The following is a 17,867-nucleotide window of genomic DNA, read 5'->3' on the forward strand; positions in this document are numbered from 1 at the left end:
AAATTGGCAGATATCTGTATCCCGACCGCATTCATCCACCACCCACCGTCCTGGTTTTTAATTTGAACACTCCAAGCAGCATAACGCTTCATGAAGGCAAGTATCAACAACGTGTTGTGGGTTTCTCAGATTGCACCTAACTCTTTGACAAAATCATTTGAGATATGTTCTTCCACCCTTTAGATACGGTTCCGTGATTACAACGTACGACCCTCCTCCACCATCCTGACGTTTTCACTTATTGGTAAGCCACAGAGTGTGTGGGTGGGTTGGCCGAGCTAGGTTTCCTGATAGTTGGTCTAGATACATGTTATGAGCAAAAGGCGAATCCTGATCTGTTTATTTGTTGTTCTGGTTGTCATCCAGTATTTATGATTTATTAATTTATTTTTCGTGTTTTATCTTTTTCTCTGCCCTGTTTAGATACTATTCGAGGCCCTGAGGAGAATCCTAAGAGAACAATTGGGATTCGAAACGCGTAGGCTTCCTGCCACAATATATCTGCAAAAACGGCTTGGTCATTTAATTAATTTCTCCATGCCGCTTGTACATTACGAATAATCATACGTTGAAAGTTAGAATTTATCTAAGACGAATGTACACCTGAAAAAAAGTCTTTTTTTCACTATTATTACAAAACTGTGTTTGCAGAGCGTGGCATTATGTTCTTTTGTGAAGTAGAAATTGTAAATATATATTTCTTAAGATTATAATGTATGTTTCTATAGTCCCTTCCCTGAATGGTGTGAAAGTTTGTTGAATGCCTGTGATATGTCTGTAATAACGAATGATTGAAGACAAACATTTAGTCCTCCCATTTGTACGTGTCCTTTTTTGAATATGTTCTTTTTGATCGTTTGAAAAAACATAAATCCGCTTTTCTAAAAAATTGAAATAAAAAGCTATTAAGTAGCAATTCCCGTTCTTGAATTTTCTTTTCAGGTTCTGGTCAGCACATTGTTTGTTTAAATTATTACATCAGCTCTGGCATCCTGTTTTCGTTTTTTCATATTGGAGCAAGGCAAAAATCTACGCAGGACAATATTCAAAGAACAAACCAATTAAGAACCATCATAGAAAACAAAAACCTCTATCAATATAATTCATAATAAGCGAGAAGTTTCAATAAAAGGGCAATCACCAGAAATAAATCAATAGGTAGAATCAAAAAATATTCTAAGTACAAAATCAAAAAACAGTCTAACATAGAGACTGCTGGTATGGAAACAAGGAAAGGTCTGGCACACAACCCCAGAATATGCACTTTTTATAGGTTTAGAGGAGTAGAAGACCACGCTCCTCGTATGGCGTGTAGTTGCAACATGAGCTAAACTAAAAAAGTTAGATGACATAAGCTAATCAATATCATAGAAATTGTGTTACATAAAACAGCTATTCTAAAGACTGCCTAAACATTAAATAATTAATTATCTAATTTACCCTACATGCAGGGAAAATGACATTTCACTGTTAAACAATAAAACATTTAAATGACTAAACAAAAAGTTGTGACTGCAAACAGAAACAGCCTTGATTATTTGCAACACTACAGGAACAACTTACACATGAAGCACAGGTTAGATGCAGTTCGTAAACTTCACCACAGAATTAATCCTATTTTGACTATTCCATGAAAATTAAACACAGGAGAAAACATGCACATAGGAAACTTTCCTCGTAACTTTTAAAGCCACATTGTCTTTAGCCATCATTGTAGGCAAAGAAAGTCCCAGTGATTTTATTTTGCAGCCTTGTTATGCTAACTTAATCACAAGCAAATTAACAATAATTATAAATAATAAATCTGCTCTAACACTACTACTAAATCTGGCATCTTGTAAGTGGCTCTGTGTGTCTTGTATTGAATTATTATCAAATGTGTTGCTTGTAAACTTTATATTGAAGGGTACATCTTTCAATCATGATGTTTTTAAATTAAGTTAATAAAACTCAGCGTACATGTAGTTTCTTACTCAAGAATAGTGAAGCAGCGGAGTACATCTGTTTTTCAAATCCAAAAACTTGTGGCCCATATGTATACAGCAGTGATAGGTGTGACAGTTGGTCCTGCCAGGGTGAGGCTTTCACCAACGCTGAGTTTGTTGATATATTTTTCTATCCAAATCTGCTGTCAGTGGAAAATATTCATTGACGCCAAAGGGTTTCCAAAGTAGACAATAGGCTGCGTCTGTTAAACCACAAGTCACTCATTTTGTGAAACAAATCTGTGTGAATTTGAACCACAGGGTCAGTACCAATAGGAATTCCTAATTTGTAATGTTTTCTTTTGCTTTCTCTCAAAATTGTCCCTTTGTACTTGTAAATGTTTTACAAAGATCTCGCACGTTTGTCTTTCTTTTAGGTTGGATGCATTCAGGATATCCAATAATGTGTCATGTGCAGTCTGCTAAAAGTCTGGTTGATGCCAAATCAATTTTATCAAAGGGCCTATGGGGCCCCATCCATGAGTTAGGACACAACCAACAGCGTAGTGAATGGCAAATCATGCCTCACACCTTCGAAGCCATGTGTAATATGTGGACAGTGTATGTGCATGAGAAGGTGCTGAATATCAGCAGGAACAAGGCTCACCCAAACCTCCAAGACGAAGAGAGAAGGGCCAGAACCATACGCTACCTAGAGAACGGATCAAGGCTGGAGAACTGGCATGAGGCAACCTGCCTGGAGACCTACCTGCAGGTGATGTTACAGCCATTAATGACGAATCAAGGAATAACATTCTTCTTGTAGATATCACTCTCCATACTTGCTTTTCGCCTCATACTTTCTGCTTTTAATTTCGCACTGCTACACCATTGAATTATGTCATTCCAGGCCCCGAATTACATTTTTTAGAGTTTATTTCCTCTAAAGGAGGTTTAAAACCTTTTTATCTAACCATGCTGCCTTTCCAGACTCACACAAATATTCTTTAGTATGTGCCCTTTGGGTGGTCTTTCCACAAAAGCTTTGCTTTCCCCCCTCTTTTTTGCTGAACTTGTTTTTGTTGCCCTTAGGACTCTGTGCACTTCACCACTGCTAACCAGTGCTACAGTGCTCACTCTTCTAAACAATGAAAATTTGGCTTACACACAATTGCCACATTTAATGTACGTATAAGTCCCTAGTAAAATGGCGCATGCACCCAGGACCTGTAAATGTAAACACTATCAGTGGGTTTGCAGCAATTATTGTGCCACCCACTTAAGGAGCCTGTTAAAACAAATCTCAGGAATACCATTGCACCATGGAAGTCATTTTAAACTGCCTGTTGGACTTGGCCCTCTTGGCAGGTTCATCCCTGAACTTTTTGCCTTCCTCCAATATTCTACCTGACCTGTTTTTGTTGGTTTAATGACTCTGGGCACTTTACCACTGCTGACCAGTGCTAAAGTGCATATGCTCTCCCTGTGCAAAATGTAAATGTGATTGATTTCCATGATTGGTTCATTGGATGTACTGTCAGTCCCCGGTAAAGTGCACCAGGAGTGCCAGGGCTTGTGAACGCCAATACTGCTAGTGGGCCTGCAGAGCTGGTTGCGCCACCCACAGAAGCAGCCTGTTAAAATGTGTCTAGGGTCTGCCATTGCAGAACCTGGGTGCAGTCCGGTACTGTCATGCTGACTGGGCAAGTGCACACACTTTCCAGTCTCTAAACCTTCCCTTAACTTCATATTAGTCACCCCTATGGTAGGCCCAAGGGCAGGGTGCATTGTAAGTGTAAGGTAGGACATGCTCTGATGTATGTGGCATGTCCTAATAGTGAATTACAGCCAAATTCTTTTTTCACTATTGTAAGGCTACCTGTTCTCTTAGGCCAAGATGGGCTACAGAAATTATTACACTCTATAATCCCAGCAGGCTCAGGGAACATGGTAGAAAGTCAAGTTTAGTATGCCTGAACTCAGAATAATACAATACTTCTTTTAGTAAAGTTTATTTTAATATTCTGTGTTTGCAAATGCTACTTTTAGAAAGCTAGCATTTGCTTACCTAACCATTTCAGCCCGCCTCTGCTAGGATCTGTATCTGACTGTCTGGGATATGTGAGTGACAGGGCTGGGGGATGACAGGTGGTGAATGTCAGGATTACACCTTAGTGGGAGGAGGGAGTGTCCCTGGACTCTGAATAGGGCTGTGCTCTGCCACCACAATGCTGGCTCCGCCCCCTGGGGAGTGACTGATGACTCAGCCCGACACCTGGCCCAGGAAAGGCGAAGCACTGTGAACAAGGTACTCCTGGCTACCCCCTGTCCACACCATGCTGGCTCCACCTCCTGTGGAGCGTCTGATGTGCCTGCCCCTCCCACTGAAAGCAGTAACCAGAGTACACCCAAAAAAGTGCTCAGAGACTGAAAGAAGTTATGCAGAGGCCCCCTGGCCTGCAAGAACAAAGAAAATGCTGTATAAAAGTAGGAGCCCTGCTCCTTGTAAATCAGAATCCCGTTTCCCACAACAAACCTCTGCCCAACTAGAAGGAGAAGAAGACGCTAGAAGGACTGGCCTGCTGCTTGCCTTGCTGAGGAAGGAGAGGAAAAGACTTGCTGAAAAGACTTTGCTGACTTGTGCTAGAAACTTTTTCCAAGGGCTTGACTGAGCTTGCCCCCTGAACTGAACCCCAGGACCAGTGGGTTCATTGTGTCTTCGCTCGTTTCTATCTGCCAGCCGTGTGTGCCTCCCGCCGGAGTTGAGTCTGCGCCCCTCATCGCCCCCTCCTAGGGCTGTGGCACTCGGGAGCTCGCCTGCCCTTTACCCGTGAGAGCCTCACTCCTTGGAGTCGCTCTCTGCCCCCGGGTCAGGCTGCCTGCTCCTCTGCCCCTGCCTGCCACTGGAGCTCGCTGAGCGCTCACTCGCCCCTCCCGCTGGAATTTCCTCAAGGCCGGTGACCTACACCGAGACTGCAGCCCGCACGAAGGACCGTGCCCTGCTGTCCCCGCTCGCCGACCCGAGGAGTTTGCAGGCCCCGCCGCCCCCCTGTTGGGAGACCCCAGTACCATCTGTACCGAGGTCGTGGGCCGCGCCCGCCTGAGCGCACACACGCGCTGAAAGGAGAGATCCGAGGACGCAGCCAAGAAACGAGTCGCACTCCCCGTGTATGACTCTCCCAGAAAAAGAACTGCAGTATGGTGATACGGCGCTAGCACAATGGGCTTGGGGCCCGCAACGCTTTATTTCCCCGTTATCTAGCTGTGCGCGTCGTATTGCCTGCTGTGCCCCACAGAACCAAACAGTGCGCTTGTTGCTAAGAGAAATCGAGCGCTTTGCCAATCTGCGCCCCTAGCCCTCTGAAAAGGGCCCAGTACTTTGAACCCCCCCCTCGCAGTACGAGCCGCACAAGAAGAGTACGGCTCGTACCAGGGTTCTGCCTTGCTATGCCTCGGGCTTCTGAAAAGTGCCCAGTACGCTGCAATCACCCCGCAGTACGAGCCGCACAAGCTGGGTACGGCTCGTACCATTGTTTTGCATTTCCTTGAAGCTGTACGCCGCGTACGCCGACTCACGCGAGATGCGTGAGAGTTGGTAGGGCCTCGGGTACGTTTCTCACGCGAGATGCGTGATTATTGGTAGGGGCTGCCGATTTCACCCGTTTAAAGCATTCAGAAGCGCTACAAAGCGTCCAGCTGGCCTAAGACTGGCCTAATGTACCAAAAAATACAGAAGAAGTATTTGTAAAAGGAGTATCACATTTGCCAAAGAGACTAAACCTGTTTTGAACTATTCTAAAGGAACCTTGATTTAAAAAGTATTGTGGCCCACTTAAAATACGTTATTGATGGTCTTGTGATAAATACTTGCCTGTATATATATATTTTTACATAAAGAAGACGTATTTTTATATAACTTCAGCCTGGTGTCCATTTGTGGGGGGATTGGTATGTTTACTGTGTGTGTTATTACAACGCCTGGAGAATAGCCTTGGCTGCTCACGCCACGTACCTAGAGGGTGAGCAAGGGTAATTCTAAGGGGTCATCCTTCGCCCTGACTTAGAGGAGAGGGTCCCTGCTTGTCACAAGTGAATACTTGCGCCAACCAGAGACCCCCAATTCTAACACTGCCCTTTTCAACCTGGCAAAATATACCTTCCGCCATGCCTAAATCTTGGTTTTTAATACATATAAGCCACTACTAGGGTATGCCCTAAACGTTTGGACAAAATATATTATTTGTGTTTTATAGAGCATAAACTTGACCTTTTAGGGTATCAGAGCGCTTTACAGGATTCACAAGATGTATACAAGAGACTTCGAGGAGGATGGTGGATATATTTGGGATAAACACAGGAAAATACATTTTACGAGAAACAGATGGTCACAGATCCCAGGGGGGGTGCCCGGAGGAGCCGGGTGGATGGCAACAGGATAGGCTCAATGAGAGGTAGTGGTCGGAAGTAAATGGAAGCGGGACAAGGTCACTGAGGTGATTTCAAGTCAATAGGAGAGGAATTTGCCGATTAGGAAGTTTTTGTTATCCTTTTTAAAGCGTACCAGAGATGGAGTTCATCAAATGCCGGTCGGGAGTGAGTTCCATATTTTTGGTGCGGCCCCAGGAAAAGGCCTGATTGTACGTTTATTTTCAGCAAGTGTGCTGGATGGAGCAAAAGGTCTCTGGCGGAACAGGAGTTTCTGGCTCCTCCGGATATCATGAGTTTCTGGGCAAGAAATGCCAGAGATTTTGAGTATAGGGTCTTGCACATGATACATGCCAATTTAAGTTGGATTCTGGCCTCAAGAGGAAGCCAGTTCAGAACTTCCAGGTGTGGAGGAATATGATTCAATTTCCTTGAGCCTGTTACTTGTCTGTGGCCGCATTGAGACATGCTTTTTGTGGCGCTAGGAGGTCTTGGGTAAACCTGAGGGTAGAGCAGCCATATTCCAGTCTAGAGATGACAAGTGCCTGGACTACCATTTTTAGGTCAGGAGTGTCCAGGAAAGGTTTCAATTTCCTTAGGTAGCTCAGGTGAAATATGGCTGGTTTGGCCATCGAGTTGATGTGGTCATGCATGTTCAAACTTCAGTCAAGGGTTACACCAAGGGATTTGGTAGAGTCCACTATGGTTGGTAGGCAGTTTAAAGCTGTGATCGCCTTGATCCATTCCTGAATGTCAGGGTTGGTATTGGGTGGGGAAATTAGGAGAAATTCAGTTTTTTTTGCGTTACGTTTGAGCTGGTTAAAGGTGAGCCATTGGACAGTCAATTTCAAGGCCTCATTCTGGTAGAGAATCTCCTCAGAAAAAGAGATTTTTATGTAAATCTGGGTGTCGTCAGCACACAAGTGGTAGGAGATATTTGCGGTGCGTTGAACTTTGACTAGCGTTTTGAGGAAAAGTTTGAAGAGGGTGGGGGACAGGGTTGATACTTGGGGGACTCCAACCGTGATCGGAGAGGGAGAGGACAGGTTACCGTTAATTAGGAATCTCTGTGACCGGTTTTGGAGGAAGGACCTAAACCATTCAAGAACAGGGCCATCCAGTCCCATCCTGAATTTGAGGCGTTCAAGTAGTGTTTCATGGTTGACCGTAACGAAAGCCGAGGATAGATCTAGGAGGATAAGGAGACAGGTTTTGCCTTGGTCAAGGGCTCAAAGGGCATCATCCAAGATGTGAAGAATGGTGGTTTCAGTGCTGTGCCCAGGCCTGAATCCAGATTGAAGTCATCTAGTGGGTGGAAGTTGGTGATGTGTTGACTCAGCTGCTGTTGCACACATTTCTCCAGAACTTTAGCTAAGAGTGGCATATTAGATATAGGTCTAAATTTGTCAGGTGAAGCAGGATCCAGCAGCTTTTTTTTAGGATGGGGAAGATTTGGCCGGCTTTCAGAGAATCAGGTATCGACCCCTGTAGAAAGGAGGCGTTAATTATTGCAGTCCAACTAGGAATGGTGGATTGAGCTGCGGCAGCTAGGCAGTTAGTGGGGAGTGGGTCAATGAAGTGGTTGTTCGGGTTTAGGGAGGATAGAATTTTCGAGAAGGAGTGTTCGTTATACACTATGCTAATGATGCCCTAAGTGCCTGCAGCTTGTGTCCTGGGCAATAGGACTTTGATCAGCATAGCAGTTGGCCTTTGTGTATTCTTTAGAGACAGTGAGACAACAGGGAATAGGTGTTGTCAGAATGTGCGACCCTGCCTGGATGTGCGGGGCAGAACTGTTCCCTGACCCCCTTACATTTCCTGGGCAGGAAGAAAGGTAATTTCAGAATTATCTATGGAGGGGAGGAAACTCCAGAAGTTTCTTCCACTTCAAAGCTAGCACCACATATAAAAATAAGACCCTCAGACCCACTGTTCAATTCACTCCTGATCCTGTGGAAGAATTCAAAAGGACTCCCTTGTACTCAGAGGACTGCCCTGCTGCTTGAGGTCTGCCTTCTTTCGCAGAGGACTGCCCTACAGCTACCAGACCACTGCCCTGCTTCTTGAGGCCTCACTTCTTCTCCAGGTGACTGCTCTGCTGCTCAAGGCCTTCCTTGCTCTTTGAAAGAGATAGGAAAATCTTATTGTTCCCAAGAAGACTTGAGTGACTCCAAAGGTCAGTTGATTGACCTCTTGTTCTGACCTACTGAGACACAGCAAGCTCCAGAGGCCTCCCTGCAACAGCCCAGCTGACCTGCCTGGACCTGCCTGAGCCCTGCTGGCCTCTGCTATAGTGAGTCCCTGATCCCCAAGAGGTGCCATCCCTGGGCCCTTGGCTGGCATCAGAGTACACTCCTCTGAAAGAAAGGGAGAAATCCTGAGGTTTTGGTCATGAATGTCCCCGTTCATGCTGAAACTGTGCTGCCTGCGACCACCAGCAATGCAAGATCTTCAATTCACGCTACAGCAGTGACAATCCACAGGGACTGGCAACTCGAAGATCCAGCAAGAACTATCTGAGACGCCCAACCGTATTTCCTTGTTAAAGCGACAAGCATCTGTGATGCTAGGCCTGCTCTTCAAGCTACAGCACCCACGATGCCCTTCACACGGCCTCCTCCGCCCTGAACTGGACTCCTCGTGCCGAATTTTGAGAAGGTAACTTTTTTAGTGGTACTAACCTTGTCCTTGTATCCAGCCCATGCTCCATTGCCATCAGCCTCAACTTGTGACTTTACCCTGGTCTAGCACAACCAAATGACTGGAAGTGGTGCTTTGTGCATTAGGTGCTATACTCAGCTGACACTTTAAAATTGCATATCTCCAGTTCTACTGGTCTCAAAAAATTTATTAAAATGTGTTCATAATGCCCAACAGATTCCTATATCTGTTACTGTACCATAACAGATTCCTTATGCATATCTCTTTCTACCATTGCAAATCTCAGAATTAACCAAAACACTCCAAGCCATAAACTACAGCAGCCAAAGAAGGCCTAATGGTCCAAACAAGGCACATATTTCCACAGTCTTTGAGCACAGTTAAAAAAACTCTTTGAGAGCCAGCTCCCAATCATATCTATCCTATGGGCCCCCAGGAGAGACTCATCCTAGTTGCAGGGACAAGCACTACAGACGTCCCCACCCACATCTGGGTGGGGACGCACCATGCTAAAATCAAATATTTTACCGCCCGCATTGAAGCATCAAACAACAAACAAAAAGAAATTTTTAAAATCGTTAATAGCTTCACTTAGCCCGAAATTCTAACCCAAGAGATCCCTCCCTCCCAGACCCTGTGTAATGATATAGCCAATTATTTTACCCAAAAAATAGACATCCTCACTAAAGACTTTCCCCAATTTGAGAAAGAAGAGCCTGAGGATGAAATGGACCCGAACCTGCATCAACCCAGATGGGAAAGCTTCAGTTACATTAGCTTAGAAGATTCCCTTCGGGGAATATCTGCCCTTAAATCAGGATCGCCTTTTGACCCCTGCCCCCCTGTATTGCTCAAATCTATAATCTATGAGGTCAATCCCTGCATAAACTCCTTCATTAACTCGTCCCTCCAATCAGGGGAGATTCCCCCACAATGGAAGGTGGCAGCAGTGAGACCACTGCAAAAAAAGGCTATACAAGACCCTACAACCCTGTCCAACTTAAGGCCCATTTCTCTTCTTCCCGCCATTTGTAAAATCACAGAAACATTTGTCAATAAACAACTAACAACATTCTTGGACGAAAATGACATCTTGCACCCATGTCAAGCAGGTTTCAGAACCCACCATTCCACCGAATCTGCACTTTTGTCATCCACCGAAACCATTCGTGCTGCACTGGATCAGGGAAAGTTGGCTGTCCTGATCCTATTAGATCTCTCTGCAGCATTCGACATGGTTTCCCATGCTATCCTTTTACATCACCTAGCTACGGCAGGCATAGCAGGAACCGTGCTCGAATGGTTTAAGAACTACCTGGCGCACATGCGTCAGATTGTCATGCTGGGCAAATTTTGTTCTGAAGAAAAAACTATGATAACAGGGGTTCCACAGGGCTCAAGCCTGAGCCCCACTTTGTTCAACGTATATATGGTCCCCCTGTTAAAACTAATTTCTTAATTTAACATCAACACAATTGCCTATGCGGATGACACTCAGTTGGTCCTGATACTGGACAAAAATCTATCTAATGCGGAAATGACATTAAGAGAATGCTTGGCAGCAACTTTTGAGTGGATGACACATAACCACTTAAAATGTAATTCTGATAAAACAGAGATTGTGCCTTTTGGACCTAACAACTGTTTTTCTCCACAAGATTGGTGGCCCGAAAAAGTAGAAGCCCCCCCAAAAACTATTAAGGCTGCACGAAACCTGGGCATCAAATTCGACAGCACCTTGTCTTTTAACCAACAAGCCAAAGAAGTAGCAGGGGTCTGTTTCAATATCATTAGAGGTCTTAGAAAGTTTTTCGACCTTCTTCCTCTGAGTGCCAGACGAACGGTCGCTGTAGTATTAGTAACATCCAGGCTGGATTATTGCAACAGTCTATATGCAGGGCTAAACAAATCAGCCCTGCACAGACTTCAAATGGTCCAGCACGCAGCTGCCAGGTTAGTCCTTAGACTGCCCAGAAAGTCCTCGGCCTCGGCAGCCTTGGACGCCTTACACTGGCTCCCAGTACATACGCGCATCCTGTTTAAGGTTCTCATCATTACATACAGAGCTTTTCACCATCAAGGCCCACTGTATCTGCGTAAGTACTTTAGACCATACCATCCGTCAAGGGCACTCAGGTCATCCACTGCAAATCTGCTTCATGTTCCCAGGTTTAGGATGATGACCAGAGGAGGAAAATCCATAGCAGTCATTGGCGCCAAGGCATGGAACAAATTGCCTCCATCCCTGCGTCAATCTGCAACAGAGCAAAACTTCAGAAAACTATTAAAAACATGGATATATTTCCTATCAGATTCTGGATGCTTAGCACTAATTTGATCCCCCCCTCCTGCAGACTGTTAGCTATGCCAGAATGCAAAGGCTGCTGAAAATTCTTAATCTCCAGGCACCTTGCTGTCACAGAAGGACAAGATGTCACTAATCAAGAGTGGCAGCTGATTTGGTGGATCTGAGGACAGGAGACAATGACAGTTTTGTCGCATAACTATGGCCTCAAAGCTAAAGCCCAACACAAAGTGAGAAAGTTGCTGTTCTACGGATCTACTTTTTTTATTCTAAAAAGTCAGTGCATTAAAAACCAGAAACAGTTTGTATGCTTGGGTTGAAACAGAATAGACTTCCAGCTCACAGGCAATACATAGGTGCTTGTGCATGATCACTTTATCTGTGGGTTCAAGCCCTGTTGGAACACAAGAATGTTAACAGTCTTTTCAACTCCTGCCCATGCCAAGAAACCTTCTCTACAGCAATCAGAGTTTCAACATTAAGTTCAATATTTGTGATCTAGGAGATGTTAAAGGAATGGTACCACATCAATAATAATAGGTTCCTTGAGAATTACATAATTAGCCATCCTTAATTTAAGGCATATAAACAAGTTTATCTTAAAATACAAATGTAAAGCAATTACCCTTCCAGCACTAGTAGATAGTTATAAGAGATTTCATTGGGACTTTAAACCTTCATACCTATTGGCCTACTCCACCTGTCAGGCATACAAGCTCCTTCTACACAAGGAAAGTGTCTTGATTTGTTTTGATCCTATTCAAATCAAATCAATCTGTATTTGTATTTGATTAATTAAAATCTTACAAACAAGAATTGATCATAAAAAATCATAAAACAAACTGACTGTAATACCAGGGATCAGTAGAGTAGGTCTATTACTTCAAAGATGTTACTTGGGTGATACTGTTACCCTTTTAAACCACTCATTCAGGGTGACTAGCGGCAATAAAAATCAAGACAATAAGATACAGCTACTATTCATCTCTGTGGGATCTCTCCCATGATGGCAAGGCATGAGACCAGGGGACCAGGTAAAGTGCAACTGGCAGAAAGGTATAAAAGGACCTCTCGCTCAAAGTAACTATGGAAGCAGCAATAAATTAGAGTGAATGCATGCAGTAGCTATTAGTAGTTATGCAGTCCAGTGATTGCTAAACATGTTAGTCCACTGGCGGCCCCTCTGGAGACCAGAATGGCAAGAAGGACTAAGATGATCACTCATTCACTGTCACTATGGGGGCAGCAATAAATGCAAGCTGAAGTGCAAGCGTGCATCAGCTGTTAGTAGACAGGGGCAGTCCAGTGATAACCAAACTTATTTGTTCACTAGTGACCCCTCTGATATCCATGTAAAGTGCAAGTCACAAGAATATAAAAGTAAACATGTACGGCAAAAGATAGCACAGCAAATTCAATAGCTTAACGTCATGCCACTTTTGATATAGAGTCCAGCTGGCGACTTTGTCCATGGCCAGGATAGCATATAGGTCGGAGAGAGACTTACGGAAAGTCAGTGGTTTAGGTGCGAATGAGGATGTGATTGGCCCCTGGTTGATCAATAAGATCTCTGGGCCATGATGCAGTAATTTACTTGTTTGGACAGTTTTTGTTCAAATTAGTTTGAGAACTACATGAAGAAACAAGATGATATGGAGTCCATTGGGCCTAAACAGAATCTCACCATTACAAGATAACGAGGTGACAAATACTAGTATTGGTAATGCCTTAGGAAGGTATTCATTAAGTCAAAATCTATGAACATGATAGACATAGAACTCAAGTTACATCATAAGTGTACCCCAGTAGTTTCTCAATTCAATTAGGTATATCCTCATAAAAACACACAAGCACCATAAATAGCCTCAAAAGTGACTGTTTAATCTCAGAGTTATTATAACAGATCACTGTAGGGAACGTTTCAAAACAGAAAAGAGGATTGCTCAAGGGGGAGTGTGGAAAACGGATTGTGCTTGTGAGAATAGAACAGATGTATAGGGAGGGAAATCAGGGAGTAGTTAAAAGAATCAATTATACATAGTAATGTCCTTAGTAAACTATTCATGGTTTACAGTAGCATCAGTTTTACAATGGGGCTTGTCTCTCATGGATTCAAAAGTAATTTTCTCGTTCTTGATGTTGTACAGAATATAATCTTCTGTAAAGAGGTAGGGATGGGGTGAAGTAGGGTACAGGCCCACAAGGGGGAAGTGTTGACGTTTCGACCCTGGCGCATAGAGCAGGATTTGTATCCTCTGCAAGCGGGTCTTCCTCAGGACGGGGATGGGAGGACAACCTGTATCAAGGCAAAGTCAGGGTTACAGCCCCTCAGGTGGCGGTCCACATAATTGTAGCGGTGAATTAGAATAGGTATTGAAATACAATGGGCAGTAATCAGGACAGCAGTGTTGATTGAATCCTAACACTGGTGGATTTAGGCATTTTAGTAAGCCTCCATAGCTTGACTGGAGGAGTACAACACTGAACATCGGGACTGCGCTATAGTGGGGCACTAAGATGCCTTAATCTACCAGTGTTAGGATTCAATCGACACTTGACTGAATGAATACCTTCCTAAGGCAATTAGTCTAGGACCATTGTTTTCTATACCTAGACAGAATATCACGGCATGCCTACATGTACTGATTCCTTTACTTTGAAATAGGGGCTTGAGAAGGCGCCTCCTCTCCAAAGCCAGCTTTGGACAAATGCAGGTCAGGGGCAGGAGATTTTCGACAGTTGCCCCACATAACCGGCACCCTCTATTCCCTGTGTATTTCCATGCTGGTTATTTCGCTAAAGATGGGGGTAGCCCAGGCTGCACTGCCATAGTAGAGGCTTCAGATTAAGTGAGTAAGTGCAGGCTAGATACGAGGCTTGTGATTAATTTGTCATAAATGTTGATGACCAATCAACCTTGGCCTATTTTCACTAATTTTTTGAAGACTTTATATGAAGGTGACAATGCCCAAAGGTTTTCAATATGCAAGTTCTTTAATGACTTGTCCAAGAATTCTTTAAAGATGTTACTGCAACCCTCTTTGTTGCTTGCCAACCACAAGATGTTGATTTCTGCTTGTCTTAATTTGAAGCAGGTCTTGACAATAGCTCTCTGCTGACTAATTGATTGCCTTTTGAGTCCGAACTCTAGTCAGATTTGGCTGGGAGAGGTGTTCCTTGTTAGGTTACATATATAACAATGGACTTTTGGTTGGAAATTATGCAGTGAGGGTGCGTCATGGACCAAGAACGCCTCACTACCGTATGTCAGAGTAGACAGGGTTTTTGCCACCATGACCTTCAGCAGTGGATCAAGTGAAGGGCCTTTTAAGTTATTAATCACTGTGGAGAAGGCAGCAATGAGAGCTTTGCCCTTATTTGGGATGCTACGAAGCTGTTTAGAGGCTAATCCTATGTCATCCAGCAGGAACCCTAAGTACTTGTCTTCCTTTACTGCATCTAATGTGTGAGTGCCAAGATAGCAGATTACGTTTTTCTTATTTTTTTGCTGACCATCACCACCTTAGTTTTATTCTGGTTGATGACCAGGCCATTTTGCATTGCGTGCTGGAGCAGCATGTTAATATGTCTCTGGAGGCCAAACGTAGCTAAGCTGCATAGTACTATATCATCAGCATGTAAAAGATGATTCAGCATGAAGTTGTCTGGCCTGGGGGGGAAGGGGGAGGAGGCATGGCTATTCATTTCTTCAAAGAGCGGGAGAGAGGTCAGCCATAAAAATATTCAAAAGACTGGGGCTAGCACACACCCCTGTTTAAGGCCTTAATGAGTGTGAATTTTTCGTGATAATAAAGAGCTGTCACTGATTTTGATCCACATCCATGTGTGGTTGTGTAAGTCCTTGATAATTCTAAACAGGTGTGAGGGGATGTTCCAAGACCTAAGCTGCTTCCGGAACTTCACTCGGTTTATGCAATCAAACGCTGATTTATAATCAATAAAGCAATGATAGGTGGTACGGTTCTGCTTTTCCATTTGCCCCTAGATGGTTGAAAGGGCTAGGATATTAATCATGGTATCAGAGCCTCCCCAAAAGCCAGATTGAGGTAGTCGGATTTATTGATTCTCATCAGCTAAGGTGGTTAGGTCGTGTAGAATGAGAGGTGCACAATATTTTGCCTCATTGTCTAGGAGTGTTATGAGATGGTAATATTTTGGGCTTTTTTTATCCCCTCCCTTATGAAGCGGGGTAGTAATGGCTGCCCTGCACCATGTGTCGGGTAAGACCTCTGTGAAGACTTCATTGGAGTGAAGGTGGGGGGCAGTGTTGTATCTTATTTCTTCCTGCTGCTCAACTAGAATGCATGTGTTGTGGAACGTTGGATGGGTGGAATGCCAACTTACTTGCCCAGAAGTGAGGATCTTGCCTGTAGATGGCCTGGGGTATTTCGTTTGGCCCAGGGACACGTCTTTCCGGGCTTTATGATGACTAGTTCAACTTCTTGTTGTGTCGGGGGGATATGGCTAAGCATGCAACGGAAATGGAGGCGTTTCTTTGAGATCTGCAGTATCACCGGTGAGTAAGCTCGATTAAAGATGTCTTTTGGGTGATTTTTGAACACCCTTGGACATTGAGCAGCGACGGAACGACCTGTGACTTTGGGAGGCAGCTGAACGATATTCTACAGTGCCTCATTGGGCGTCTTTCCTCATGAGGTACTCTTGACCGTGACGAGAATCGGAAAAGGCGCCCGATATGGCAGTCACGTCACGGCTCGCTGTTTAGAAGTTGGAGTTTCCCTATCTGCACTTTCCAGGTGCTTAACTCTTATGCTGAACATAAGGTACTGTGAGCATCAACTTTTCCAATATTAGACCACTGGTCTTCCAATTTCCAACTTTTAGTCAAGGGAGCACTTGCTTCTGACGCCATTAGAGCATACAATAGAGTGGCAGCTGACAGGAACTCCTCTGTATGGTATACTTTTTAAACACAAGACTAATAATTTTGTTGGCATTTCCTTCAATTGTAAAAGGATTGAGAGAGACTCCTTAGAAACCAGGGGAGTAGGGTACTTGTAAACAGTAAAGTTCGGTAGTTTCCCTTGGTCAGATTACTGAGAGAATATGCCCAAATATTGGTCTTGGACAGAAAGCTCAATTTAGCATCAACATAAACAGTTTTGTGTATAAAATGTACAAATTTTATTAAAACAAACCATAAAAACAATTTTTAAAAAACCACAATCTTATTCCATGAAATGTTTTTGCAGTTAAAAACTCCTTCACAATACATATAAGGAACAGTGCATCATTATACTGTAGTCAACCAAGTTACAAAGAAGACTCGTCAATTTAAACCAGTTGTGTGATTAACAAAAAATAAGGGAAAGAGAGACAAACATTTCCTTCAAGACTGCAGGCCTACCACTAAGGGGTATTTTATCTGTGACATTGCATTTTAAAGTTGTCTGTCATTATACCTGTCTTATCGCTACAAATTGGCTGCCTTTGTCATCTCCTTTATTATGTGCACATTGCCTGCTGATAGTCTCTATTTTTAGTAGCGAGTTATAAGTCAGCGCTTGATTTGTTTTTGCCACATTTTCTTTAGTTGGTTTGCTTCCTGGGGGCTTATTACTAGTGTCTTTCCTCTCGTACAAAACCTGCGCTTCTTTTCATGTGTGTGTTAGAGAGTAACTTGCTACGCACAGCAGTTCCTCACCCCAATTTTTATGCCAATATATTGCCTTACCTGATCCTTCTAACCATAATAAGGCTATCTGGTTGTAGTTGCTAGAACCTTATCCAATGGCGGAAGGCATGGGTGTTAGCACCAAAGACAGAGACTCCAAGGGTAATCTGAAATGCTCCAAGCAGACCTCACCTACCCCGGAATCACCAGCTAAAGGTAGTCCTGAGTCTGCCTCAACTTTGGAAGCTATAGTTCTCAAGCTCAATACTGTCCATGATATTGTACAAAGTACTAGAGCAAATACAGATTTGCTTCAGGTACAGATGGCTGCAATTCGTAATGACCTAAAAAATCTTGCATTACATGTTTCTAATGCAGTATTGAGAATAAGTAGTGTGGAAGACTTTACTAACAAGCAAGCGAAGCACATTCAAAACTTGGAGCATTCCATTTCTTCATTTAGGAGAGCTCTAACAGAGCAGGAAGATCAGAATCGCAGAAGTAATCTTCGTATTGTCCTGTTACTGGAGGATTGTGAGAAGTGTGCCCATTCAGTGATTGATTTCTTATTTACCTGGATCCCAAATGCCCTGAATCCCTCTTTCAATAAAGACTTTGATATGGAACGTGCTCATGGGGTCCAAACTTTTGAACCTAGAATTATGTCTTCTCCAAGTCCTTTGATTTTTAAACCTTTACACCATCAACATACAGATCAAATTCTGGCACAAATAAGGAAGATCAAGACAATACAATGGGAAGGTCACGGAATATCTATTTCACAAGATTTTGCCAGAGACACTGTAATCCGTCGCAAAGGCTTCCTGAATTTACGCAAAAGACTTTCTGATATGAACATTCCATTCTCTTTTGCTGGGCCTTCTAGATTCCGGAT

General features: G+C 43.6%; 1 protein-coding gene across 1 annotated transcript in view; it reads left to right on the forward strand.

The window, feature by feature from the left end:
• Positions 1–17,867, forward strand: part of LOC144827650 (TRPM8 channel-associated factor homolog) — a 340,419-nt gene that overhangs the window by 284,250 nt on the left and 38,302 nt on the right. Inside the window, exon 6 of the mRNA XM_078685891.1 lies at positions 2,363–2,700. Within this exon, the coding sequence (XP_078542017.1) occupies positions 2,363–2,700 (338 nt within the window). The remainder of the gene's footprint in view (positions 1–2,362; positions 2,701–17,867) is intronic.

Source organism: Lissotriton helveticus, chromosome 4_1 (genome assembly GCF_964261635.1).
Source record: "Lissotriton helveticus chromosome 4_1, aLisHel1.1, whole genome shotgun sequence".
Classification (NCBI taxonomy): domain Eukaryota; kingdom Metazoa; phylum Chordata; class Amphibia; order Caudata; family Salamandridae; genus Lissotriton; species Lissotriton helveticus.